General features: G+C 45.2%; 1 protein-coding gene across 2 annotated transcripts in view; it reads left to right on the forward strand.

Annotated features, from left to right (window-relative positions):
- The window catches only part of henmt1 (HEN methyltransferase 1), a 105,469-nt gene that overhangs the window by 50,151 nt on the left and 27,583 nt on the right, over nt 1-27,735 (forward strand). For both annotated transcript variants that reach the window (XM_072574906.1, XM_072574907.1), the window contains exons 3-4: nt 1,081-1,193; nt 6,344-6,478. In XM_072574906.1, coding sequence (XP_072431007.1) covers nt 1,081-1,193; nt 6,344-6,478 — 248 coding nt within the window. The remainder of the gene's footprint in view (nt 1-1,080; nt 1,194-6,343; nt 6,479-27,735) is intronic.

The following is a 27,735-nucleotide window of genomic DNA, read 5'->3' on the forward strand; positions in this document are numbered from 1 at the left end:
CACCAATCAATTTGTTGGTAATTGATCTTATTCCTCAGTCGTATTTTGTTGCAGTATCCCTATATCCCTTGATTCCCTACAGAACTAAAAAATATAATCATCTGCAACCTTCATGTAGTTGATATTTGATTTTCTCTCCTAAATATTAAAGATTAAGTCCAGCAGAGCATATGCCGGATTTAGTGAAAGTTTCAAAAGGGAATTTAATAGATTACCTGAAAGGGAAGATTTGAAGAGAAAGGGATGAGGTGGAGAGGGAAGCTGGATTATATTGATAACTCTTCCAAAGAACAGTCAAAAGTGCAGTTGTCCAAATTACTTTGAGGTATTGCAAGCCATACTCCCATGAGATGTCATTGAGAAGTGAAGGTTTTTCTTTCATTTCCTGCTGTCAATAGTCATAAAATGATTCAGCACAGGAGACCATTTAATCTTTTATGCCTGTCCTGCCCCCAGCCCATTAATTTCACTTCCTTCTTCATTCACAGAATTATTTTATAGCTAATTTGAGTTGAATTGGTTTGAACTTTTCACCTTCTAGGTTATGTGATTTAATTCACTTTTCAAATACAGTATTTCCTTTTAAAATGTGATCTATATTTTACCGAGTAATCTGCCGTTGGAATGATAAACTTTTAGAGGATGCCTATCTCCTAATTACTGCGAATGGTTTGATTTCAGATCTATTAATGTTTTATTATTCTTCCTGTCCCTGTTTTAACTAATACTACATTGTGTAGAAGCAAATACTCAAACTGGAAATGACTGTTCCTTTGATACCTGTGAATGACGAGCCTTTGACAGGCAGATACAAATCTTGTATCGCTGTTCCATTGTGTAGTAGTTGAAGAAGTGATAGGTCCTGAAGCAGATGTAGATATAACAATTTAGTATTACATATGTAATAACGACTTCCATTCATACAGTACCTATAATGTAGCAAAATAATTATGAAAGGATCTCCAGCTTGACTTTTAGAGAATTTGAATAAAATTATTGACTTAACGGTTTGCCAGTTCCGTAAAATGCCAAATGTGAGCAATTAATTATTGAACTTTTTAAATCTTTTATTATTTTCAGGTTGCAGATTTGGGATGTGCTGAATGTACGCTGCTGTCACGTTTAAAATTCTGCAACTGCGTTGAGGTTCTTGTTGGAGTCGATACTGACTTAGAACTGCTGAAGGAAAAGATGTAATGTCTTTTTGATAAATGTTGATCTGAACGTTTCTGGCAGTGTTAGAATAGTTATTCTGTTAATTCCTTTTGACCTGTTTAGAAGAAGCTTTGTCTACCTTCTTAGGTTTGAATTATGCAAGCTAACTAAAAAAGTGCACAATTTGTTGACTGATTTCTGAAATTAGAAGCAGAGAAGAAATAGTAAATAATGAAACAAACACAAAGCTGGAGAAACTCAGCAGATCTGGCAGTATCTGTGGAGAGAAATGGAATTAACTTTAGATTTGACTTATTTATTGTTGTTGCATGTACCAAGTAGAGTGAAAAGTTTTGTTTTGTGAGCGGTCCATTCAGATCTTAACATACAAGGACATAAGATCATAGGGTGTTTAGATCGAGCAAGGCATATAAGGTTATAGTTCCACAGGAGGTGCACAAAAGCAAGATTGACATCAGTTTTGCTGAGGTTCCTTGAAGCCACACTCGTTGAGTGCGGCTTTGATGTCAGGCGCTGTCCCTCTCATCTCACCTCGCTTCTGAAATTCAGCTCTTTTGTGCATGTTTGAACCAAGGCTATAATAAGGTGAAGGGGCTGTGTTGTCCTGCAAAACCCAAAGTGGGCATCAGTGAACTTCCTTGAAAATAATATCTTTTGCTCATTATTCCAAATGTATTTCTGACCTCTTTGAAGGAAGTTGCTTTCATAAAATTGAAATTGGATAAATATATTACCTGTACTTTAAAATCCAAATTCTCAAATGATAATATAGAGTCATAGAGGTGTACAGCATGGAAACAGACCCTTCAGTCCAATTTATCCACGCTGACCATATATCCCAACCCAATCTAGTCCCACCTGCCAACACCCAGTCCATATCACTCCGAACCCTTTCTGTTCATATACCCATCCAGATGATTTTTAAATGTTGTAATTGCACCAGCCTCCACCGCTTCCTCTGGCAGCTCATACCATACACATACCACCCTCTGCGTGAAAACATTGTCCCTTAGGTCTCTTTTATATCTTTCCCCTCTCACCCTAACCTGTGCCTTCTAGTTCTGGACTCCCCCAACACAGGGAAAACACTTTGTCTATTTATCCTATCCATGCCCTCATGATTTTATAAATTTCTATAAGGTCACCCCTCAGCCTATCCAACCTCTCCCTATAGCTCAAATCCTTGAAGCCTGGCAACCTCCTTGTAAATCTTTTCTGAATCCTTTCAAGTTTCACAACATCCTTCCGATAGGAAGGAGACCAGAATTGCATGCAATATTCCAAAAGTAGCAGAACCAATGTCCTGTACAGCCATAACATGACCTCCCAACTCCTGTACTCAATACTCTGACCAATAAAGGAAAGCATGTAGACGGACTGACGAGGGGAGAGGCCATTTTGGATTTGGTGCTCGGCAATGGGTCAGGACAGGTGTCAGATTTCGTGGTGGGAGAACACTTTGGTGACAGTGATCGCAACTACCTCACATTTACCATAGCTTTGGCGAGGGAAAGGAGCAGTTACCGAAGGAAGATATTTAATTGGGGAAAAGGAAATTATGACGCTATCTGACAGGAGTTGGGAGGTACAGTCTGGGAGCAATTGTTCCACAGAAAGGACACAGCAGATATGTGCAGACTATTTAAGGAGCAGTTGTTGCGAGTGATGCACAAATTTGTTCCTCTGAGGCTGGTAAGAAGGGGTAAGATTAAGGAACCTTGGATGATGAGAACAGAGGAGCTTCTCATCAAAAGGAAGAAGGCAGCTTATGTAATGTGGAGGTAGCAAGGATCTAGTACAGCTTTAGAGGATTACAGGCTAGCTACAAAGGAACTCAAATGGACTGAGGAGAGCCAGGAGGAGGCACGAAAAAGGCTTGGCAGCACAAGGATTAGGGAGAACCGAAAGGCATTTTACTCATATGTGAGGAATAAGAGGATGATCATGGAGAGGGTAGGGCTGATCAGGGACAGCAGAGGGAACTTGTGCATGGATTTTGAGCAGATAGGGGAAGCCCGAAATGAGTTTTTTGCTTCAGTTTTCACCAAGAAAAGGGACCTTAATGTGAATGAAAACTTAGAGGAGCTGGGATACAATCTTGAACATATCAAGATCGATGAAGTTGATGTGCTAGAAATGTTGGAAAACATTAAGATTGTTAAGTCCCCAGAGCCAGACCAGATTTATCCTAGGGTGCTCCGGGAAGTGAGAAAGGAGGTTGCTAAACCGCTGGTGAGGATATTTGCCTCCTCAACCTCCGTGGGAGTCGTATCGGAGAATTGGAAGGAAGCAAATGTTGTTCCTTTTTTCAAGAAGGGTAATAGGGAAATCCCTGGCAATTATAGAACAGTCAGCCTTACGTCTGTGGTCAGCAAAATTTTGGAAAGAACTCTGAGGGATAGGATTTTTGACTATTTGGCAAAGCATAGTGAGAATAAAGGCAGTCACCATGGCTTTGTGAGGGGCAGGTCATGCCTCACAAATCTTATTGAGTACTTTGAAGAGGTGAAAAATGTGTTGCTGGAAAAGCGCAGCAGGTCAGGCAGCATCCAAGGAGCAGGAGAATCGATGTTTCAGGCATAAGCCCTTCTTCAGGAATGAGGAAGGTGTGCCAAGCAGGCTAAGATAAAATGTAAGGAGGAGGAACTTGTGGGAGGGGCGTTGAGAATGCAATAGGTGGAAGGAGGTTAAGGTGAGGGTGATAAGCCGGAGAGGGGGTGGGGGCAGAGAGGTCGGGAAGAAGATTGCAGGTCAGGAAAGCGGTGCTGAGTCCGAGGGTTGGGACTGAGATAAGGTGGGGGGAGGGGAAATGAGGAAGCTGGAGAAATCTGCATTCATCCTTGTGATTGGAGGCTTCCTAGGTAGAAGATGAGACGCTCTTCCTCCAGGCGTCGTGTTGCCATGGTCTGGCGATGGAGGAGGACAAGGACATTCATGTCCTTGGTGGAGTGGGAGGGGGAGTTAAAGTGTTCAGCCACGGGGCGGTTGAGTTGGTTGGTGCGGGTGTCCCAGAGATATTCTCTGAAACATTCTGCAAGTAGGCGGCCTGTATCCCCAATGTAGAGGAGGCCATATCGGGGGCAGTGGATGCAATAAATAATGTGTGTGGAGGTGCAGGCAAATTTGTGGCAGATATGGAAGGATCCCTTGGGGCCTTGGAGGGAAGAGCGCCTCATCTTCCGCCTAGGAACCCTCCAACCACAAGGGATGAACTCAGATTCTCCAGTTTCCTCATTTCCCCTCCCCCCACCTTGTCTCAGTCAAATCCCTCAAACTCAGCACCGCCTTCCTAACCTGCAATCTTCTTCCTGACCTCTCCGCCCCCACCCCACTCTGGCCTATCACCCTCACCTTGACCTCCTTCTACCTATCGCATTTCCAATGCCCCTCCCCCAAGTCCCTCCTCCCTACCTTTTATCTTAGCCTGCTGGACACACTTTCCTCATTCCTGAAGAAGGGCTTATGCCCGAAATGTCGGTTCTCCTGTTCCCTGGATGCTGCCTAACCTGCTGCGCTTTTCCAGCAACACATTTTCAGCTCTGATCTCCAGCATCTGCAGTCCTCACTTTCTCCTCCAGTTCTGGTCACCCTATTATAGAAAAGATAGAGTCTTTGGAGAGGGTGCAAAGAAGGTTTACTAGGATGCTGCCTGAACTGGAGGGCTTGCCTTATGAAGAAAGGTTGAATAAGCTTGGACTTTTCTCTCTGGAGAGGAGGAGGAAGAGAGGAGACCTGATCAAGGTATACAAGATAATGAGTGGAACCGATAGAGTCAATAGCCAGAGACGTTTCCCCAGGGCAGGATTGACTGGTATGAGGGGTCATAGTTTGAAGATATTAGCAGGAAGGTATAAAGGAGCCGTCAGAGGTAGGTTCTTTACACAGAGTTGTGAATGCATGGAATGTGTTGCCAGCTGTGGTGGTGGAAGCAGAGTGATTAGAGACATTTAAGTGACTGCTGGACATGCACATGGATAGCTGTGAGTTGAGGGGTGCGTAGGTTAAGTTATTATATTTTACATTAGGATTAAACCTCAGCACAACATCATGGGCCAAAGAGCCTGTTCTGTGCTGTACTTTTCTATGTTCTATACCAAATACCGCCTTCACTATCCTATCTATCTGCAATTCCACTTTCAAGGAGCTGTGAACCTCTGCTCCAAGGTCTCTTTGTTCAGCAACACTCTCTAGGGCCTTATCATTAAGTGTATAAGCACTGCTCGGATTTGTTTTCCCAAAATGCAGCACCTCACACTTATCTAAATTAAACTCCGTCTGGTACTTCTCAGCTCATTGGCCCATCTGATCAAGAACCCGTTGTATTCTGAGGTAACCACCTTTGCTGTCCACTACATCTCCAATTTTGGTGTCATCTGCAAACTTACTAACTATACCTCTTATGCTCACGTCCAAATCATTTATATAAATGACAAAAAGTGGTGGACCCAGAATCAATCCTTGTGACATTCCACTGGTCACAGGCCTCCATTCTAAAAACAAACCCTCCACAACCACCTCCCTTCTATCTTTGAGTCAGTTCTCTATCCACATGGCTAGTTCTCCCTGTATTCCATGAGATGTAACCTTGCTAACCAGTCTCCCCTGGAGGACCTTGTCAAACACCCTACTGAAATCCATATAGATCACATCCACCACTCTGCCCTCATCAGTCCTCTTCATTACTTCTTCACAAAACTCAATCAAGTTGGTGAGGCATGATTTCCCATGCATAAAGCTATGTTAACTATCCCTCATCAGTCCTTGCCTTTCCAAACGTGTACATCCTGTCCCTCAGGATTCCCTCCAACAACTTGCTCACCACCAACATCAGGCTCATCAGTCTATAGTTCCCTGGCTTGTCCAATATGCTAAACACCTTTATGGCACAGCTGCCTATGGCACCAAATTGCATTATGCCAGCATTCTCTGATCCTAGCCACAAAGGTAAATGATGGCTCCAGATTGTATTAAACTAAGCTTTGAATGCATTCAACAATTAAGCGTCTACAGCTTTCTGTGGTAGAAAGCTTTTTAAGAAAATTTTAATTGTAATCGCAGAACAACCTTGTTTCAAAATGGGATATTATCTTAGTTTTGCTGCATCAATATCGCTGCATACCTGAAATATGAATAAGAGAAATTCACCTTGCACTTCTCCACCTGGTAGGTATCGCGTCTCTCCCCTTCCATGTGACTATCTACAGCCCCGGACATCCATGTTAACAGTAAGTTTGTATCATGGATCAGCAACTGTAAAAGACTCTCGCATGTTGGACTGTGACTTTGTGTCATGCATTGAATTGTAAGTACTTATACTAAAAGGAATAATTGCCAAGTAAACCTTGTTTTAATCATTTTTGAGTACATTTATTTAGCAGCTGAAATGGAAATTGTATGTGTGAATTTTGGTTTTAAATTCATGTGACCTCAGAGTTGCTGGCTGGGCCAGCATTTATTGCCCAACCCCATTGTCCTTTGGTTTTTGTGGCTTGCCTATGGCACTTCAGAGAGTAGTTGAGTCATAGAATAATACTGCATGGAAACAGGCCCTTCAATCCAAACTGGTCCATGCTGACTGTTACGACACGGCAGTGAACCTTTCTCTTAATTAAACCAAATGCCCGGAAAACTCACCTCGTCTCATAACTTGTTAAAATATGAGTGACCGAGAACTCCCAAATTCCACTATTTCAGGAAAGTAATATCAACTCATTCTTTAACTCTAAAAATGAACATTAAACAACAGCTATTCACAACTCTAACCTCCCTTTCTCTTAACTGCTTATTATCTGTCTCCACTCTATAACACTATACTGCTCCAATAAAACACTTACTAAAATTACATTAGTTTAATTTCAAAACCATATGGTAGCTGTCATTGTTGGTGTCCTCTTCCTTCCAGCTGAAGATCTCCCTGTGTTGTCGTCTTTCTTTTGCTGCAAATATGTTTCATATGAAAAGGTACCTTTGATAGAGAGTGTTTCAATATCTTGGGTCTTTCTCGATGGCAGTTACTCTTTTCTGACTTACAAACTGCCTGCCTTTTTTTAATATCCCTAACATCGGATCGTCTCACTGGTTCAATGTTGGCAAAATAATAAATTGAAATTTGTTTGGGTTTTAATATCCTGGGACATAATTTAAACTGGCTAAATTCCCATTGTTGTCAAAACTGCAACCATCTCTGATATCTATTTCACAACCAAATGGTACATATTTTCAATTTTCTAGTACATTCTGAGACTGCTCATTAGTTGTATGACAGGTGCTAGTAAGCGCTCAGTGCAGAACAGCATCCACTCTCTCTTAAGGGTACAGTACATGCCTTCAACTTCATAACACTGTTCCTGGTGCTCATTCAGCTAGTTTCAGTTGGTTCATATGCCTCTAAACCTGTCCATGTACCTCTCCAAATGTTGCTGTTATACCGACCTCAATCATTTTCTCTGGCAGCCCATTCCAGATACGCACCACTCTCTGTGTGAAGAAGTTGCCCCTCAGGTCCTTCTTAAAGATTTCCCCTCTCACTTTAAATCTATGCCGTTTAGTTTTCAATTCCCCATCCGTAGGAAAAAGATTATGTGCATTAATCCTATCAATGCTCCTCATGATTTTATATACCTCAATAAGGTCACCCCTCATCCTCCTATGTTCAAAGGAATAAAGTCCTATCCTGACCAACCTCTCCCTATAACTCAGGCCTACTAGTCCTGGCAACGTCCTTGTAAATCTTCTTTGCACTCTTTTCAGTTTAACTATGTATTTCCTGTAACTGGATGACCAAAACTGTATACAATACTCCAAGACCGGCTTCACCAACGGTTGTACAACAATAACACAATGTCCCAATTCCTATACTTACTCAGTGCCTCGACAGATGAAGGCCAGCATGCTAAATGCCACCTTCATCATCCTGTCTGCCTGTGTCATGGCTTTCAAAGAACTATATACTTGTACTCCGAGGTCCCTCTGTTCCACAGCACTCCTTAGGATCTTACCAGTTACTGTATAAGTCATACCTTGGTTTGACTTTCCAAAGTGCAACACCTCGCACTTCTCCGTATTGAATTGCATTTGCCAATCCTCAGCTCACTTCCCCATCTGATCAAGATCCATCTGTAATTTTTGATAACCTTCCTTGCTGTCAACGATACACCCTAATTTTGTATCATCCGCAAACTTAGTAATCATGCCTTGTACATTCGCACCCAGATCATTTATATAAATAACAAATAACAAAGATCCTAACGCCAACCCTGTGGCACACCACTAGTCACATGCCTCCAGTCTGAGAAACAACCTTCAACCATCAACTTCTGCTTCCTACAATCGAGCCAATTTTGAATCCATTTATCTAGTGCTTCCCGGATTCTGTATGACCGAACCTTCATGACTAACCTGTCATCCGGGACCTTGTCAAAGGCCTTACTAAAGTCTATTTTGACAACAACCACTGCCCTACCCTCATCTATCCTCCTGGTTACCTCTACGGAAAACTCTAAAAGGTTTGTCAGACATGGCTTTCCATGTACAAATCCATGCTGATTATCCCTAATCAGACCTTGACTATCCAAATGTTGGTTGATCCTGTTCCTCAGTATCCTCTCCAACAACTTGCCAACCACTGATGTCAGGCTCACTGGCCTGTAGTTCCCTGGCTTGTCTTTGCTACCTTTCTTAAACAGTGGAACAACATTAGCCACCCTTCAGTCTTCCGGAACTTCACCAATGGTTAAAGATGAAGCAAAAATCTCTGCAAGGGCCTTTGCAATGTGTTCTCTAGCCTCCCACAATGTCAGAGGATGGACTTGATCAGGTCCAGGGTTAGTTATCCATCTCAATGTGCTCTAAGGCTGCAAACACCTCTTGGGTAATATGTATGTGGTCCAAAACATCCCTATTTGCTTCCCTTATTTCCTTCGCAACCATGATTCTCTCCTCAGTAAAGCAATAGAACCTCTTGGGATTATCTTTAACCTTATCTACCAGATCCATCTCATACCCTCTTTTTGCTCTTCTGATTTTCCTTTTAAGTGTGCTCTAACACTTTCTTTATCATCCAGGGATTCACTTGAACCCGATAGCCTAAACCCAATATATACCTACCTTTTCCTCACCAGAGCCTCAATATCCCTTGTCAGCCAAGGATCCCTAAACCTGCCTGCTTTTCCCTTCACCCTACTGGGCATACTATCACTGGATTCTTGATATCACACTTCTAAAAGCCTCCCATTTGCCAGTCGTTCCTTTTCCTTCAAACAGACTCTCCCAGTTGACCTTTACTAGATCCTGTGTGAGCCCCAAAATTAGCTGTGCTCCAATTTAGCACCTTAACCTGTGGACCTGTCCTATCTTTATTCATAACTATGTTAGAACTAGGAGATTTACGGTCACTGATCCCAAAATGCTCCACGACTGACGCTGCAGTCACTTGCCCACCCTCGTTTCTGAAGTAGTCGTCCAGGGTTGCACCCTCCTAAGCAGAACCCTCTATGTATTGATTTAGGAAACTTTCTTAGACACATTTGACAAATTCCCTCCTATTAGAGCCTTTTACATTCTGGATGCCACAGTCGATTAGTCAATAGTTAGGAAGGCAAATGCAATGTTGGCATTTATTTTGAGAGGACTTGAATATAAAAGCAGGGATGCACTTCTGAGGCTTTATAAGGCTCTGGTTAGACCACCTTTGGAGTATTGTGCACAGTTTTGGGCCCCACACTCTAGGATGTACTGGCCTTAAAATGTGTTCAGGGGAGGTTCACGAGAATGGTCCCAGAAATGAATAGTGTAAATTTGAGGAACGCCTGAGGACTGTAGGTCTATAGTCGATACAGTTTAGAAGGATGAGGGGAGAATCTCATTGAAACTTACAGAATACTGAATGGCCTGGACAGAGTGGATGTTGTGAAGATGTTTCCATTAGTAGGAGAGACGAGGACCTGAGAGCACATCCTTAGAATGGAGATAAGGAGAAACTTCTTCAGCTAGAGAGTGGTGAATCTATGGAATTCACTGCCACAGAAGACTGTGGAGGGCAGACCATTGAGTATATTTAAGATAGCGATAGATGTGTTCTTATTTGTCAAGGGATCAAGGGTTGCATGGAGAGTGTGGGAAAATGGGGTTGTGATGCTTAGCAGCCATGACTGAATGGCAGAGCAGGCTCGATGGGCTGAATGGCCTACTTTCTGCTCCTATGTCTTATGATCTTAGAGAAATTAAAATCTCCAACCAATGCTATTTTATTATTCCTCCAGGTATCTGCAATCTCTCTACACGTCTGCTCCGCTAGTAACAGCTGGCTATTTGGGGGCCAACCACATTGCTGTGGATCTAAAGTCACATTTAGGCCAGTCCAGATAAGAATTGCAGATTTCTCTCCATAAAAGACTTAGTGAATGACTTGGGCTTTTACAGCAGTTAGCGATAATTACATGATTGCCATTAGGTTAGCTTTAAGCAATTTGTGAAATGGATGATAATGGTAACATGAGAATATAAGAAATAGGAGTGGGAGAAGGCCATATGATCTGTGATAGTGGAGATCTTGGGCCTCAATTCCATTTCCCCACCCACTCTTCCAGTCACTGATTTCCTTAGAAATCCAGAAAAAAAATTCTGATTTGAAGAAGAATCAAATTGAACTTAAAATGTTAACTCTGCTTCTCTCCCCACAGATGCTGTTGGATTTGCTAAGTTTTTCCAATATGTGTTTCTTTTTATGTCAAAAATATATCCAGCTCAGCTTTAAATATTTTCAAGAATAGAGTGTACAACTCTTTGGGGAGAGAATTCCAAAAAGATCCACGAGTAAAAATATTTCTCCTCACCTAAGTTCTTAATTTGACTGGGGAAGAAAATCTAAATTTTGATTCTTTACAAATTTAATTTTGGAAGTGGCATTTAAGTGAAATTTACAGTTTAAATTCTGTAGTTTCCACCTAAAGCAGATTTTTTTTAAAAAAGCTTTCCGTTGAAGAGCAGTTAGGCATAATTAACAATTAGCTCAAACCCAGTTCCTCAATGAGGGGATCAGTGAGACCTTTTGTGTTCGGAACATATGAAACTAATCCACTTAGGAAGACTGAACACTTGACTGCTACTTCCAATGGAGTGCCACGTTAAATGATTAAGAGAGTTAAAGGAAGAAAGAAACTGGCATTCCATTGCTTTTGCCTTTTCTTGCCATTTCAGCTTTGAGAAATTGGTTTTTACCCACTGCAGGAAAATAAGTGAGTTATTTGGTGAGAATCTGGTAAATGTTTAGGGTTTATTCAGCATAGTGAAGCAACTGGTGGTAGAAACCAAGAACTGTACAGCACAAGAACAGGTCCTATGGCCCACCAAGATGCCTTTCTAAACTAAAACCCTTTTTTTTCTCTATGCTGTGCATATCCCTCTATTCCCTGACCATTCATATATTTGTTAAGATTCCTCTTAAACACTACTATTGTATTCCCCTCTGCCACCACTTCTGTCAGCGCATTTCAGGCACTTAACCAGCCTCTGTAAAATTTGCTTCTGACATCTTTTTTAAACATACCCCCTTTTACCTCAAATCCATCTCCCTTCATAACTTATGTTTCTACCCTGGAGAAAGACTCCAACTACCCATTCTACGCATACCTCTCATAACTTTGTGAGCTCAGTCAGGTTGCTCCTCATCCTTTGATGTTCAAGTGAAAACAAACCAAGTTTCTCCAATCTCTCATTGCTAATAACTTTCAAATCAAGCATCATCCTGGTAAACAAAAGGACTTGCCAGTTTTTATGCTCTGTGCCCTGACTGATAAAGGCAAGTGTACTATAATCCTTCTTGATCACCTTAGCTACTTGTGCTGCCACTGTCAGGGAACTGTGGACCTGTATGCCAAGATCCCTCTTGATGCTCCTAAGTGTTCTGCCATTTACTGTATACTTCCCTCCTGTATTTGATCTTACAAACTACATCACCTCACATTTGTCTGAATTAAACTCTGTCTGCCATTTCTCTGCCCAAGTCTCCAGCCTATCTATATCATGCTATATCCTTTAGCATTTCTCCTCACTATCAACAGCTCCCCCAATCTTTGTGTTGCCTGCAAACTTACTAATCAGGCCACCTACATTCCAGGCACCAGTACTGATCCCTGCAGAACACCATTGTCACAGATCTATAGTCTGAAAAGCCCCATCCTTCCACTGCTACTCTGTCTTCTGTGACTAAGCCAGTTCTGTATTCATCTTACTAGCTCACTGCAGAGCTCATGTGACTTCACTTTTTCTATTTGCCTGCCGTGAGGAGACCATGTCAACAGTCTTACTAAAGTCCATATAGACAACAGTTACCAACCTTCCCTCATCATTCAGGTTTATGAGCCACAACGTTCTCTGCACAAAGCCATTCTACCTATAATAAGCGATAAAAGCAAATTGCTGCGGCTGCTGGAATCTGAAACCAAAAGATAAAATGCTGGAAAATCTCAGCGGGTCTGGCAGCATCTGTAAGGAGAGAAAAGAGCTGACGTTTTGAGTCTAACTGACCCTTTGTCAAAATTGGTCAAAGCTTTGACAAAGGGTCAGTTACACTCAAAACGTCAGCTCTTTACTCTCCTTACAGGTGCTGCCAGCCATTCTACCTATCTCTGATAAGTATACATTCTTGTAAATGTGAGTAAATCCTGACCCTAAGAATCTTCTCTAATAATTTCCTATGAGATGAAAATTTATTAATATAACTTTCCAAAATTCGGGGCTTCTTGCACAGATATTAGTATCATCTATAGTCATAGATGAGGTGCCAGAGGACTGGAGATTGGCTAATGTTGTACTTTTATTTCATAAAAGATGTAAGGAGAAACATGGGAACTATAAATTGGTGAGTTTGACATCAGTACTGGATAAGTTGTTGAAGTGGATTCTGAGAGATAGGATTTACATGCATTTGGAGAGGTAAAACATGGAAACATAGAACATGGGTGAGGGAGCAGGTCATTAGGCCCTTTGAGCCTGCACCACCATTCAGTATGATCATGGCTAATTATAAAATTTCAGTGTCCCACTTTCTCTCCATGTCATTTGATCTCTTTGGCTGCAAGGCTATGTCCAGGTCCCTCTTGAATATATCTCCTGAATTGGCCCCAGCATTTTTCTGTGGTAGGGAATTCCACAGATTCCCAATTCTTTGAGTGAAGAGATTCTTCCTCATCTCAGTCCTGAATGGCTTTTCCCTTATTTTTATGTGAGCCCTAGTTCTTGACCTCCCCCACATTGGATGCATTCTTCCTGCCTCTAGTCTGTCAAATCCCAACAGAATTTTGTATGCTTCTGAGATCCCTCCTCATTTTTCTAAATTTCAGTGAGTACAAGCCCAGTTAATCCAGTCTTTCTTCATATTATCAGTCCTGCTATCCTAGAAATTAGGCAAAAGTGAGGACTGTAGATGCTGGAGATCAAAGCCTGGATTAGAGTAGTGCTGGAAAAGCACAGCAGGTCACACCAGATCCAGTCCAACAACTGTCCCCGCTTCGCTCCAAACCTCCAGTCTACTCTGCACTGGCTCTCAGGTGCTCCAAGGTAAATTTTTTCTGGGACTCTATTCTCTTTGGTGGCCTCTGCTCCGGGATTCAATTTCCCTCACTGGCCTCTACTCCAGGATTCACCTCTGGGGCTTGCCAGCTCCTCCACTCTCCTCGAGGTAAATCAAAGTCATTATTGGGAAAAAAAAAGCAGGAGAGTAAAAAAAGGAAAAGAAAGGAAAAAGGAGCTCTAGCTGAACGTCTTACTCTGCTACCATCTTGCATGAAACAAAATGTTTAAGGAACTAGAATGGTCCAGCAACTGAACTGACCCCCATTCACCTTCTGGAGGAAGATCTTAGACAGTGGTCCTTCCTCACTGCACCTTGGCAGTAGCTGCCCCAAGCTTTAGTGCATCCCTCAGCACATAGTCGTGGACCTTAGAATGTGCCAGTCTGCAACACTCAGTTGGGGTCAACTCCTTGTTCTGGAGAACCAATAGATTTGGGTAGACCAAAGAGCATTTTTCACTGAGTTGATGGTCCTTCAGGTGCAGTTGATGTTTGTCTCAGTGTGCATTCCAGGGAACAAACCAAATAGCACAGAGTCTTGCATCATGGAGCTTTTTATTATTTCAAAAATATACTTTATAAAATTATTTGGATCTTTATACAATTGGTCATGCCATTCTTGTGCACATATTACATTGCTTTACATACAGACATCGAAGTTTATTTTTCCTATATACACATCTGTACATTTACTCTCCAGCTCTTCTGCTGAGGCGTCAACGGAGCCCAAATGACTGGGTGGGCCCCCCTGTCCTTCTTAGGCAGGCAGATGTTACACGGTGGTCTTTCCCCACTGTGCCTTGGCGGCAGCTGCCCCAAGCTTCAGTGCGTCCCTCAACACGTAGTCCTGGACCTTGGAATGTGCCAGTCTGCAACACTCAGTCAGGGTCAACTCCTTCAGCTGGAAGATCAACAGGTTTCGGACTGCCCAAAGAGCGTCTTTCACCGAGTTGATGATCCTCCAGGCACAGATGATGTTCGTCTCAGTGTGCGTCCCAGAGAACAGACCGTAGAGCACGGAGTCCTGCGCTGCTCGAGACGAACCTCGGCAAACACCACTGCATTCCTCTCCAGACTTCTTCTGCAGAGGCACATTCCAGAAGGAGGTGTGTGACAGTCTCGTTCCCCCCGCAGACGCTTTGGGGGCAGCATGCGGTGCGGCAGAGAGTCCAGGCGTGCATTAAGGATCTCACAGGCAGAGTCCTTCTCACCACTAGCCAAGTCATGTCTTGGTGCTTGTTGGAAAGTTCTGGTGATGAGGCATTCTGCCTAATGACTTTGACAGTCTGCTCAGGGAACCGCTTGATAGGATCCGCCCTCTCCTTTTCCTGAAGGGTCTCAATGACACTACGTGCTGACCACTTCCTGATGGACTTGTGGTCAAAGGTGTTTTTCTTCATAAACTTCTCCACGAAGGACAGCTGATACGGAACGGCCCAACTACTTGGAGCGTTCCACAGCAGCGAGGCCAGGCCCATCCTTCACAACACCAAGGACAGGTAGAACCTCAGTACATAGTGACACTTGGTGTTTGCATACCAGGGATCCACGCACAACTTGATGCAGCCACACACAAAGGTGGCCTTCAGGGTGAGGGTGGCATTGGGTGTGTTTTTTCCCCCGTTGGCCAGATCTTTATACATCGAGTCCCTTCGGACCCAGTCCATCTTTGATCTCCATATAAAATGGAAGATGGCCAGGGTGACTGCAGCAGCACAAGTTCTGGGAATAGGTCACACCTGTGCCATGTATAACAGCAATGACAGTGCCTCACACCTGATGACCAGGTTTTTTTCCCGCAATGGAGAGCGACCGTAGCTTCCATCTGCCCAGTCTCTGCCTCACTTTGTTGATATGCTGCTCCCAAGACTTGGCGCACGCCCCAGCCCCCGCCCCCCCCCACCCCCCACTGTGCCAAATACTCAGCACCTTCAGATGGTCAGTCCTGACGGTGAAGGGGATCGAGGATTGGTCGGCCCAGTTCCCGAAGAGCATGGCCTTACTCTTGCCTCGGTTTACCTTGGCCCCCGAGGCTCGTTCGAACTGGTCACATATGCAAATGAGTCTGTGCACGGACAGCGGATCCGAGCAAAAAACGGTGACGTCATCCATGTACAGGGAGGCCTTAACCTGTAGGCCGCCGCTGCCAGGAATAGTCACCCCTCTCAGGCTTGCATCCTTCCTGATGGATTCGGCAAATGGCTCTATGCAGAACACGAACAAGGCAGGAGAGAGAGGGCAGCCCTGCCTGACTCCAGATCTGACTGGGAAGCTATCTGATTCCCACCCATTGATTGAGACTGCACTGACAATGTTGGTGTAGAGCAGTCTGATCCAATTGCAGATTCCCTCCCCAAAGCCATTTTGGAGAGAACATCTCTCATATACATGTGTGATATCCTGTCAAAGGCCTTCTCCTGGGCCAGGCTGATGAGGCAGGTGTCCAATCCTCTGTCCTGCACGTAGGCGATTGTATCCATGAGGAGTGCGAGACTCTCAGCGATCTTCCTGCCCGGTACAGTACAGGTTTGGTCAGGGTGAATCACCGACCCCAGAGCAGACCTGACCCATTTGGCGTAACCTTTGACAAAATTTTGTAATCCACATTCAGTAGTGAGATTGATCTCCAATTTCTAATTTCCTCCCTCTCCCCCTTCCGCTTGTAGATGAGGGTGAACATAGAACATAGAAGAATACAGTGCAGTACTGGCCCTTTGGCCCTTGATGTTGCGCCGATCCAAGCCCACCTAACCTACACTAGCCCACTATCCTCCATATGCCTATCCAATGCCCATTTAAATGCCCATAAAGAGGGAGATGAAGGGCTTTTGCCCGAAACGTTGATTTCGCTGCTCGTTGGATGCTGCCTGAACTGCTGTGCTCTTCCAGTACCACTAATCCATAAAGAGAGAGAGTCCACCACTGCTACTGGCAGGGCATTCCATGAACTCACGACTCGCTGAGTAAAGAATCTACCCCTAACATCTGTCCTATACCTACCACCCCTTAATTTAAAGCTATGCCCCCTCGTAATAGCTGACTCCATATGTGGAAAAAGGTTCTCATGGTCAACCCTATCTAAACCCCTAATCATCTTGTACACCTCTATCAAGTCACCCCCAAACCTTCTTTTCTCCAATGGAAACAGCCCCAAGTGCCTCAGCCTTTCCTCTTACGATCTTCCTACCATACCAGGCAACATCCTGGTAAACCTCCTCTGCACCCGTTCCAGTGCCTCCACATCCTTCCGATAGTATGGCGACCAAAACTGCACATAATACTCCAGATGCGGCCGCACCAGAGTCTTAAACAACTGCAACATGACCTCAGGACTCCGGAACTCAATTCCTCTACCAATAAAAGCCAATACGCCATATGCCTTCTTCACAGCACTATTTACCTGGGTGGCAACTTTCACAGATCTGTGTACATGGATACCAAGATCCCTCTGCTCATCCAGACTACCAAGTATCCGACCATTAACCCAGTACCCCATCTTTTTGTTACTCATACCAAAGTGAATCACCTCACACTTACCCACATTGAACTCCATTTGCCACCTTTCTGCCCAGCTCTGCAGCTTATCTATATCCCGCTGTAACCTGACACATCCTTCCTCAGTGTCAACAACTCCACCGACTTTCGTATCATCCGCAAACTTGCTCACCCAACCTTCTCGCCCCTCCTCCAGGTCATTTATAAAAATGGCAAACAGCAATGGTCCCAAGACAGATCCTTGTGGAACACCGCTAGTAACTGCACTCCAAGATGAACCTTTACCATCAACTACTACCCTCTGTCTTCTTCTAGCCAGCCAATTCCTAATCCAAACCTCCAACTCACCCTCAATGCCATACCTCCGTATTTTTTGCAGTAGCCCACCATGGGGAACCTTATCAAACGCCTTACTGAAATCCATATACACCACATCTACCGCTTTACCCTCGTCCACCTCCTTAGTCACCTTCTCGAAGAATTCAATAAATTTTGTGAGGCACGACCTGCCCTTCACAAAACCATGCTGACTATCCCTGATCACATTATTTCTATCCAGATGTTCATAAATCCTATCCCTTACAATTCTCTCTAAGACTTTGCCCACAACAGAAGTGAGACTCACCGGCCTATAGTTACTAGGGTTATCCCTACTCCCCTTCTTGAACAAGGGAACCACATTTGCTATCCTCCAGTCTTCTGGTACTATTCCTGTAGACAACGAGGACATAAAAATCAAGGGCCAATGACTCTGCAATCTCCTCCCTTGCTTCCCAGAGAATCCTAGGATAAATGCCATCAGGCCCAGGGGACTTATCTATTTTCACCCTTTCCAGAATTTCCAACACCTCTTCCCTACATACCTCAAAGCTGTCCATTCTAATCAATTGTGACTCAGTATTCACATCGGCAACAATGTCCTGTTCCTGAGTGAATACTGACGAAAAGTATTCATTCAGTATCTCCCCAATCTCTTCAGTCTCCACACACAACTTCCCACTACTATCCTTGACTGGACCTATTCCTACCCTAGTCATTCTTTTATTCCTGACATACCTATAGAAAGCCTTAGGGTTTTCCCTAATCCTACCAACTGAGGACTTTTCATGTCCCCTCCTTGCTGCTTTTAGCTCTCTCTTTGGATCCTTCCTGGCTACCTTATAACACTCAATCGCCCCCAATTGAACCTTCACGCCTCATCTTTACATAGGCCGCCCCCTTCCATTTAACAAGGGATTCCAATTCCTTATTAAACCACGGCTCCCTCACCTGACCCTTTCCTCCTTGCCTGACAGGTACATACTTATCAAGGATACTCAACAGTTGCTCCTTGAACAAGTCCCACATATCAATTACGCCCTTGCCTTGAAGCCTACTTTTCCAAGCCACGCATCCTAAGTCATGCCTCACCGCATCATAATTTCCCTGCCCCCAGCTATAACTCTTGCCCTGCAGTGCACACTTATCCCTCTCCATCACTAGAATAAAAGTCACCGAATTGTGGTCACTGTCCCCAAAGTGCTCACCTACCTCTAATTCTAACACCTGGCCTGGTTCGTTACCCAGAACCAAATCCAGTATGGCCTCACCTCTTATTGGCCTATCTACATATTGTGTCAGGAAACCCTCCTGCACACATTGGACAAACACCGACCCATCTAACGAACTCGAGCTATAGCTTTCCCAGTCAATATCAGGAAAGTTGTAAAGTCCCCCATTACAACCACCCTGTTACTTTCACTCTTCTCCTGAATCATCCTCGCAATCCTTTCTTCTACGTTTCTAGGACTATTAGGAGGCCTGTAAAAAAACTCCTAACAGGGTGACTTCACCTTTCCTATTCCTAACCTCAGCCCAAACTACCTCAGATGACGAGTCTTCATCCATCGTCCTTTCCACCGCTGTAATACTATCTTTGACGAGCAATGCCACACCTCCCCCTCTTTTACCCCCACCTCTGACCCTACTAAAACAATTAAGCCCTGGAACATGCAACAGCCAATCCTGTCCCTGTTCTACCCATGTCTCCGTAATAGCCACAACATCGAAATCCCAGGTACTACCCCACGCTGCAAGTTCACCTACCTTATTTCGTATACTTCTTGCATTGAAGTATACACACTTCAAGCCACTTTCCTGTTTTACAGGCACCCTCCTTTGAGATTGATGCCATGTTCCTAACCTCCCTACACCCCAGGTCCTGCACCTTAAAGCTACAGACTAGGTTCCCATGCCCCTGCAGAGTTAGTTTAAACCCCCCCCCCCCCAAGAGCACTAGCAAACCTCCCGCCAAGGATATTGGTGCCCCTCAGGTTCAGGTGTCGACCATCCTGTTTATAGAGGTCCCACCTTCCCCAGAAAGAACCCCAGTTATCCAGATACCGGAATCCCTCCCTCCTGCACCATCCCTGTAGCCACGCATTTAACTGTTCTCTCTCCCTATTCTTCGACTCTCTATCACGTGGCACGGGTAACAAACCAGAGACAACAACTCTGTTTGTTCTAACTCTGAGCTTTCAACCTAGCTCCCTGAAAGCCTGCCTAACATCCTCAGCTCTCCTCCTACCTATGTCGTTGGTGCCAATGTGGACCACAACTTCGGGCTGCTCTTCCTCCCCCTTGAGGACCCGGAAAACACGATCAGAGACATCATGTACCCTTGCATCTGGGAGGCAACATACCAAACGTGAGTCTCTCTCGCCCCCACAAAACCGCCTCTCTGTGCCCCGAACTATCGAGTCCCCAATTACTATTGCTTTGCTCTTCTCCACCCTTTCCTTCTGAGCAATGGGGACAGGCTCCATGCCAGAGGCCTGAGCCCCATTGCTTATCCCTGGTAAGTCGTTCCCCCCCACAAGTATCCAAAACGGTATACTTGTTCTTGAGGAGAACGGCCGCAGGGGGTCCCTGCACAGTCCCCTCACTGTCACCCATCTGTCTGCAATCTTTGGAGTTACTACTTCCCTAAAGCTCCGATCTATGACCCCCTCTGCCTCCCGAATGATCCTAAGTTCATTCAACTCCAGCTCCAGTTCCCTAACACGGTCTTGGAGGAGCTGCAGATGGGTGCACTTTCTGCAAGTGTAATCAGCAGGGACGTTCATGGCATCCCTCACCTCAAACATGTTGCAAGAGGAACATTGCACTGCCTTCACTGCCATCCCTCTAAAAGTAACCTTTTAAAAAAAACTGGGTCTAAACAATAGAACAAGCAAAATGCAGCACTTATCTACTTACCCACAACAGGTCTTATTATTAGGTTAGAGGAGGAGGGCGGGTGGGAGGCACTACCTCTGTAGTGCCTCGGGTTCCTCTCCTGCGTGCTTTTATAGGAAAAAAGAACCTACCCAGGTAAGCTTACGCTACACCTGCTTCCGGCTGCCCCTCTGGTCTTCGTCACTTCCTCCTTCTGCTCCCGCTCTTTCTGTGAAGAGAAAAAAAAACACCGCTGCCCACTACCGGTAAGTAATTTTAAAACAAACTGTCTTACCTTAGCTGCTGCTCGCACTCAAAATGACCGTTGGCGTCGAAGGGTAAGTATTTATACTCACTGCTTTCCTTCCCGGCTGCCCCTCTGGTCTTCGTCATTTCCCCCTTCTGCTCCCGCTCTTTCTGTGAAGAGAAAAAAAAGCACCGCTGTCCGCTACCGGTAAGTAATTTTAAAACAAACTGTCTTACCTTAGCTGCTGCTCACCTTTCTTCATGGATTCACTCATGGTACCTGCCAGAAGCATACTGTCATACACCTCCAGCAGGTCCTGGCCAATCAAGTCCCACAGAGTGGAATAGAGTTCGACCGGTAAGCCATCACATCCGGGAGTTTTATTCTTTTCGAAGGACTCAAGGGCCTTGGTCAGCTCGTCCAGAGATAGCGGCTGGTCCAGCCTCTCGCGTGTTCTGTTGTCTAAGACCTCTGTGACAGAGGACAGGAACGACTGGGAGGCCGCGCTGTCGGTTGGCTTTGAGTCATACAGATTGGCATAGAAGGATTTGTTGATCCTCATGATGTCAGCCTGAGATGATGTTATCGAGCCATCTTCTTCCTTCAGGCTGCTGAGCACGGAGCTCTCTTTGTGCACTTTCTGGAAGAAGAAACGTAAGCACGTCTCGTCCTGCTCCACGGAGCAGACCCTGGACCGGATGATTATCTTGGAGGCCTCCAAGGCAAAGAGTGAGGCTTGCTGGCCCTTCAACTCCTTGAGGTCCTCTGTGAGATCGACCCCCATCATCTGCAGCAGGAGCAGATTCTGCATACTTTCCTGGAGCTGGGACAGTTTTCCCTGCCCCTTTCTCACCTCCTGAACACCTTTGAGGATGAAGAATCTTTTGATGTTCCCTTTTACTGTTACCCACCAGTCCGCTGGGGACTCAAAGAGGGGCTTCACGGTTCTCCAACCAGCATAGTCCCTCTCGCGCTCCTCAATGTTTCCTGGGGTCAACAGCTTTGTGTTCACTTTCCACGTTCCCTTACCCGCTGCTCATCCTATAGGTGACAGTGGGCCAGCAGGAGGCAGTGGTCAGAGAAGAACGTCGGTGGATCTGACTGAGAGCGTTCAGGACGCAAACAGGTAATCTATCCTTGAGCAGATAGACCCGTGTGCCCATGACCAGGTGTATCTACGCTGTGCTCAGTCTGCAGGGGTGCTGAAGACGTCGTGCAGCTTGGCATCTTTGACCGTTTCCATCAGGGCTCTGGACGTGGCATCCAGTTTACTGTTTCCCCCGCCAGATCGTCCATCTGCATCAATGATACAGTTGAAGTCTCCGGCCAGAATGACCGGCCTGGACGTAGCCAGCAGCAGTGGAAGCTGCTGCAGGACGGCCAACTATTCACTCTTACCCACTGGGGCGTACACATTAATCAGTCTCAGGGGACCATTCCTGTACATGACGTCATTGACAAGGAGGCACCCGCCCACCACCTCCTTAACCTCGGAGATGGTGAAGTTGCCTCCTCGCAACAGGATATCCAGGCTGGAGGCGCGGCTATCGTTGCCCCCCGACCAAACTGACGGCCCATGGGGCCTCAAGCTCGACCATCTCCTGTAGCTGCTGAGGTGCGGTATCCCACACTTCTGCAGAAACAGGATGTTGGCTTTAACGTTGGCCAGGAAGGCCATTGTAGAAAACACATCGCGTAGCACATTGATACTGGCAGTTTTTATCCCCATTTTAACAGTTTACGAGGTTACCGGTGTCCATTTGCTGCTGGTTTTGCCTCTCTGGGGTAGCTGTGTGCATCCTTGTGGTGACAGCAAAATGCTGGATCCTCCCAGGGCTGAGGTTGCTGTCCTGCTTTACGCTGGGGCCATTTCCCCGCTCTGGTGTCTGCGGGTTGGGCCCAGGGTCCACATAGTCCAGTTCTCTGTCTGACAGCAGGGCTGTCACAGGACCGCTGCTCCCAGTTACCTGGAGCTGTGGGGTGGTGGGTACCTCTTGGTTCTCACTGGGTGGAGGGGTGGTCTTTACCCGTTATCTCAGAGGGATCGTCTTTTCCTGTTTGGGCGGTGCTGCCCTCCTTTTTCCCTATGGCGCTCTGTCTCTTCCTCTGGGGACAACCCTCCTTGTGCCCGCCCTCACCATCTGAAGAGTTGCCTGTATCCTCGTCATGTAGATGTCGTTTCCCCTTTTGCTGGGTGGCTTTGGGGGCATGGTAAGGTTTCTTCTTCCTGTTTTTGACAGTAATCCAATCCTCTGCCTCCTTTGTTCCCTCCTCTTCCATTTCCTCCGTCTTGAATGAGCTTGGATCAGCTGCTGCACGTCCCCGCTGTCTGCCGTCTGCGCCGCTACAGCCTGCCCTTCCTTTTGGGTGCCACCAGACACCGTTCCCGTGCTGTTTTGTGGTACCTTGCTGATCTTATGCGGTTCTCGGCTCGTGTTGCCACCTCCGGCCGTCTGTGCATAGGTGGCGGCCCCTCGTCTTGGGCAGGCCTTGTACATGTGGCCCGCCTCTGCGCACACATTACAGCTCTTGGCCTCTTTACATTCCTTGGTCGGGTGGCCTTCCTGCTTGCAGTTTTGACAGATGGTCACCTTACAATCCGTCGCCATGTGGCCTGACCTCCCGCAGGTTCGGCCGCCCTGTATATGTCAGGTAAACTGGAGGGTGGGTGGAGGATGTTCCCACTGGCATCAACCTTCAGGGTTACCCATACCTGCCGCTTGCTGGTCCAACTACTCGGAGAGTTTAGCGGCAGCGAGGCCAGGCCCATCCATCGCAACACCGGGGACAGGTAGAACCTCAGTAAGTAGTGACACTTGGCGTTTGCATACTGGGGATCCATGCACAGCTTGATTCAGCCACACACAAAGGTGGCCATCAGGGTGAGGGTGGGGGCATTAGGTGTGTTTTTTCCCCCGTTGGCCAGATCTTTATACATAGAGTCCCTTCGGACCCAGTCCATCTTTGACCTCCATATAAATTGGAAGATAGCCCGGGTGACTGCAGCAGCACAGGTTCTGGGAATAGGCCAGACCTATGCCACGTATAACAGCAATGGCAGTGCCTCACACCTGATGACCAGGTTTTCTGCTCAGGTCAAACCTCAATACAAACCAGCCATGCAAATATCATGGTTCTCTTAGCTGGAATTTCTTAAGCTAACAACTTTCTGCAGTTATGGTCACTATGAAGCACACTGCCCTGACCCTGCATCTCTGTTTTATTTACTTAGTTCTTAAAAAAGTTCCTACAGCTCTTTTAGTTCATATTTCTCCTATTTACTTTCACATTGAAAGTAACCCATAAGAGTCAAATTAGCAGCTTTTACCAACCAATGAACTTGTGATTTTCCTGTGATATCACTTTTTTTGTTCTGACTGGGCCCCAGACCCATTGCTTCAGTTTATACTGTTCAAAACAAAACCGTACACACCAAAATAATCAAGGAAAAAGCACTTCTTCCCCTTTGCGCCTAATTCCCATGCCGTTTCTAACCTCACAAAAAGATGTCATAAGATAAGAGTCAGTGGTGTTGGAGGTAATATATTAGCATGGGCAGAGAAATGGCTAATGGGCAGGAAACAGCAAGTGGGAATAAGGGATTCTTCTCAGATTTGCAATCTGTCGGGTGGCATGGTAGCTCAGTGGTAAGCACTTCTGCCTCACAGCACCAGGGACCCGGGTTCAGTTCCTGCCTCGGGTAACTGCCTTTGTGGAGTTTGCACATTCTCCTGTGTCTGTGTGGGTTTTCTCCAGGTGCTCCGGTTTCCTCCCACAGTCCAAAGATGTGCTAGCCAGGTGAATTGGCCATGCTAAATTGCCCATAGAGTAAGGTGCATTATTCAGGGGTAAATACAGGGTAAGGGAATGGGTGCAGGTGGGTTACTCTTCAGAGGGTCGGTGTGGACTTGTTGGGCTGAAGGACCTGTTTTCATACAGTAGGGAATCTAATCTAATCCCCAAATTATATATTCACGCAGTCAGTCTATCTCTCTCACCGGATGTGGTCTCTCGTTCCTGTGCATGCAGAGCTTGTTGACCTGATTACCCCACTGTTGTGCTGTGAATTTACCCAGAATCAGGTGTGCCTAATCCACTCTGGCCACATCATGTATAATTTTAATGAAATCTTCCTTGCTCCCAAATCAAAACCCTTTTTTGCAGACCATCTTTTTTCATATTTAATAGCAAATATAGTGTTGTAGTTGCTATCACTGAAATGCCCTCCTGCTTTCACTTCGAATATGTGCCTGACTTTGCTCCCCATAATGAAGTCCAGCAACTTGTAAAGCCTTCTGGGAGTTGGTATTATAAACTCTCCTGAATACCATGCAAAATTTGTCCCCTCTAAACTGTTGATAGTCTGAAATAGGATAGGTTTGAGTTGTTTTCCTTGGAGCAGAGAAGGTTGTTTGGGGGGGGGGGGAGGAGGCACGATTGAGATATATGAAATTATATTGCCGTGGGTGTTTAGACTGGAAGCTACTCTCCCATGGTGAAGGGATCAATGACCAGGAGACACGTATTTAACGTAAGGGGCAGGAGGTTTAGAGGAAATTGAGGAAAAATATTTCATTCAGAGGATAGTGGGAATCTGGAGCTAACTGCCTGATAGAAATAGAGACCAAAACACTAAAAAAAATTCAAGAAATATTTAGATGTGCACTTGCAATGCCAAAACATACAATATAAGATAATCAGAGGGTTAGATAAGTTGGACAGTGAGAGCCTTTTTCCTCAGATGGTGATGGCTAGCACAAAGGGCCATAGTTTTAAATTGAGGGGTGATAGATATAGGACAGAGGTAGTTTCTTTACTCAGAGCAGTAGGGGCGTGGAACACACTGCCTGTAATAGTAGTAGACTCGACAACTTTAAGGGCATTTAAATGGTTATTGGATAGGCATATGGACGAGAATGGAATAGCGTAGGTTAGATGAGCTTCAGATTGGTTCCACAGATTGGCGCAACATTGAGGGCCGAAGAGCCTGTACTGCGCCGAAATGTTCTATGTTCTACAAGTCCAATAAGCAAGTGCTGAAAAATGGGTTTAAAATAGCTTGGGACTTAATTGACCAAAGGGCCTTTTTATGCGCAATAGACTTCTATGCCTCTGTTCATCATGAACGATTCGAGTACGGATCAGAGATGTCTTGCTGCAGTTGTACAGTGTCTTGGTACAGATCTGGAGTATTGTGTGAAGTTTTGAAATGCTGAGAGACTTGGGTCTTTTCTTATTTCTGACTGGGAACACTATAGTACGAGTGTTAGACTTGGAAGTAGGTGAGCACTTTGATGATAGCGATCACAATTCTGTTATGTTTACTTTAGTGATAGAAAGGGATAGGTGTATACCACTGGGCAAGAGTTACAGCTGGGGGAAAGGCAATTACGATGCGATTAGGCAAGATTTAGGAAGCATAGAATGAAGAAGGAAACTGCAGGGGATAGGCACATTAGAAATGTGGAGCTTATTCAAGGAAAAGCTACTGTGTGTCCTAGATAAGTATGTACCTGTCGGGCAGGAGCAAAACTGTAGAGCGTGGAAGCCGTGGTTTACAAAGGAAGTGGAATCTCTGGTCAAGAGGAAAAGAAGGCTTATGTTAGGATGAGATGTGAAGGCTCAGTTAGGGCACTTGAGGGTTATAAGGTAGCCAGGAAAGACCTAAAGAGAGAGCTCAGAAGAGCCAGGAGGAGACATGAGATGTTGTTGGAAGATAGGACCAGGGTAAACCCTAAGGCTTTCTATAGATATTTAAGGAATAAAAGAATGACGCGAGTAAGATTAGGCCAATCAAGGATAGTAGTGGGAAGTCGTGTGTGGAGTCAGAGGAGGTAGGGGAAGCACTAAATGAATATTTTTCAACAGTATTCACTTTAGAAAATGACAATGTTGTCGAAGAGATTACTGAGATACAGGCTACTAGACTAGGTGTGATTGAGGTTCACAAGGAAGAGGTATTAGAAATCCTGCAGAGTGTGAAAATAGAGAAGTCCCTTGTGCCGGATGGGATTTATCCTAGGATCCTCTGGGAAGCCAGGGAGGAGATTGTCGAGTCTTTGGCTTTGATCTTTAAATCGTTATTGTCTACAGGAATAGTGCCAGAAGACTGGAGGAAAACAAATGTGATTCTCCTGTTCAAGAAGGGGAGTAGAGACAATCCTGGTAATAATAGACCAGTGAGCCTTACTTCAGTTGTTGGTAAAATGTTGGAAAAGGTTATAAGAGATAGGATTTATAATCATCTAGAAAAGAATAATTTGATTAGGGATAGTCAGTTCAGTTTTGTGAAGGGTAGGTCGTGCCTAACAAACCTTATTGAGTTCTTTGAGAAGGTGACCAAACAGGTAGATGAGAGTAAACCGGTTGATGTGGTGTATATGGATTTCAGCAAGGCATTCGATAAGGTCCCCCACAGTAGGCTATTGTACAAAACACGGAGGAATGGGATTGTGGGAGATATAGCAGTTTGGATCAGTAATTGGCTTGCTGAAAGAAGACAGAGGGTGGTGGTTGATGGGAAATGTTCATCCTGGAGTCCAGTTACCAGTAGTGTACCGCAAGGGTCGGTGTTGGGTCCACTGCTGTTCGTCATTTTTATAAACGACCTGGATGAAGGCATAGAAGGGTGGGTTAGTAAATTTGCAGATGACACTAAGGTCGGTGGATAGTAACGAAGGATGTTATAGGTTACAGAGAGACATAGATAAGCTGCAGAGCTGGGCTGAGAGGTGGCAAATGGAGTTTAATGTGGACAAGTGTGAGGCAATTCACTTTGGTCGGAGTAACCGGAATGCATAGTACTGGGCTAATTGTAATTCTTGGTAGTGTAAATGAGCAGAGAGATCTTGGTGTCCAGGTACACAGATCCTTGAAAGTTGCCACCCAGCTTGACAGGGTTGTTAAGAAGGCATACAGTGTTTTAGCTTTTATTAATAGAGGGATGGAGTTCCGGAACCATGAGGTTATGCTGCAGCTGTACAAAACTCTGGTGCGACCGCACTTGGAGTATTGTGTACAGTTCTGGTCACAACATTACAAGAAGGATGTG

The sequence above is a fragment of the Chiloscyllium punctatum genome, chromosome 7 (genome assembly GCF_047496795.1).
Source record: "Chiloscyllium punctatum isolate Juve2018m chromosome 7, sChiPun1.3, whole genome shotgun sequence".
Classification (NCBI taxonomy): Eukaryota; Metazoa; Chordata; class Chondrichthyes; order Orectolobiformes; family Hemiscylliidae; genus Chiloscyllium; species Chiloscyllium punctatum.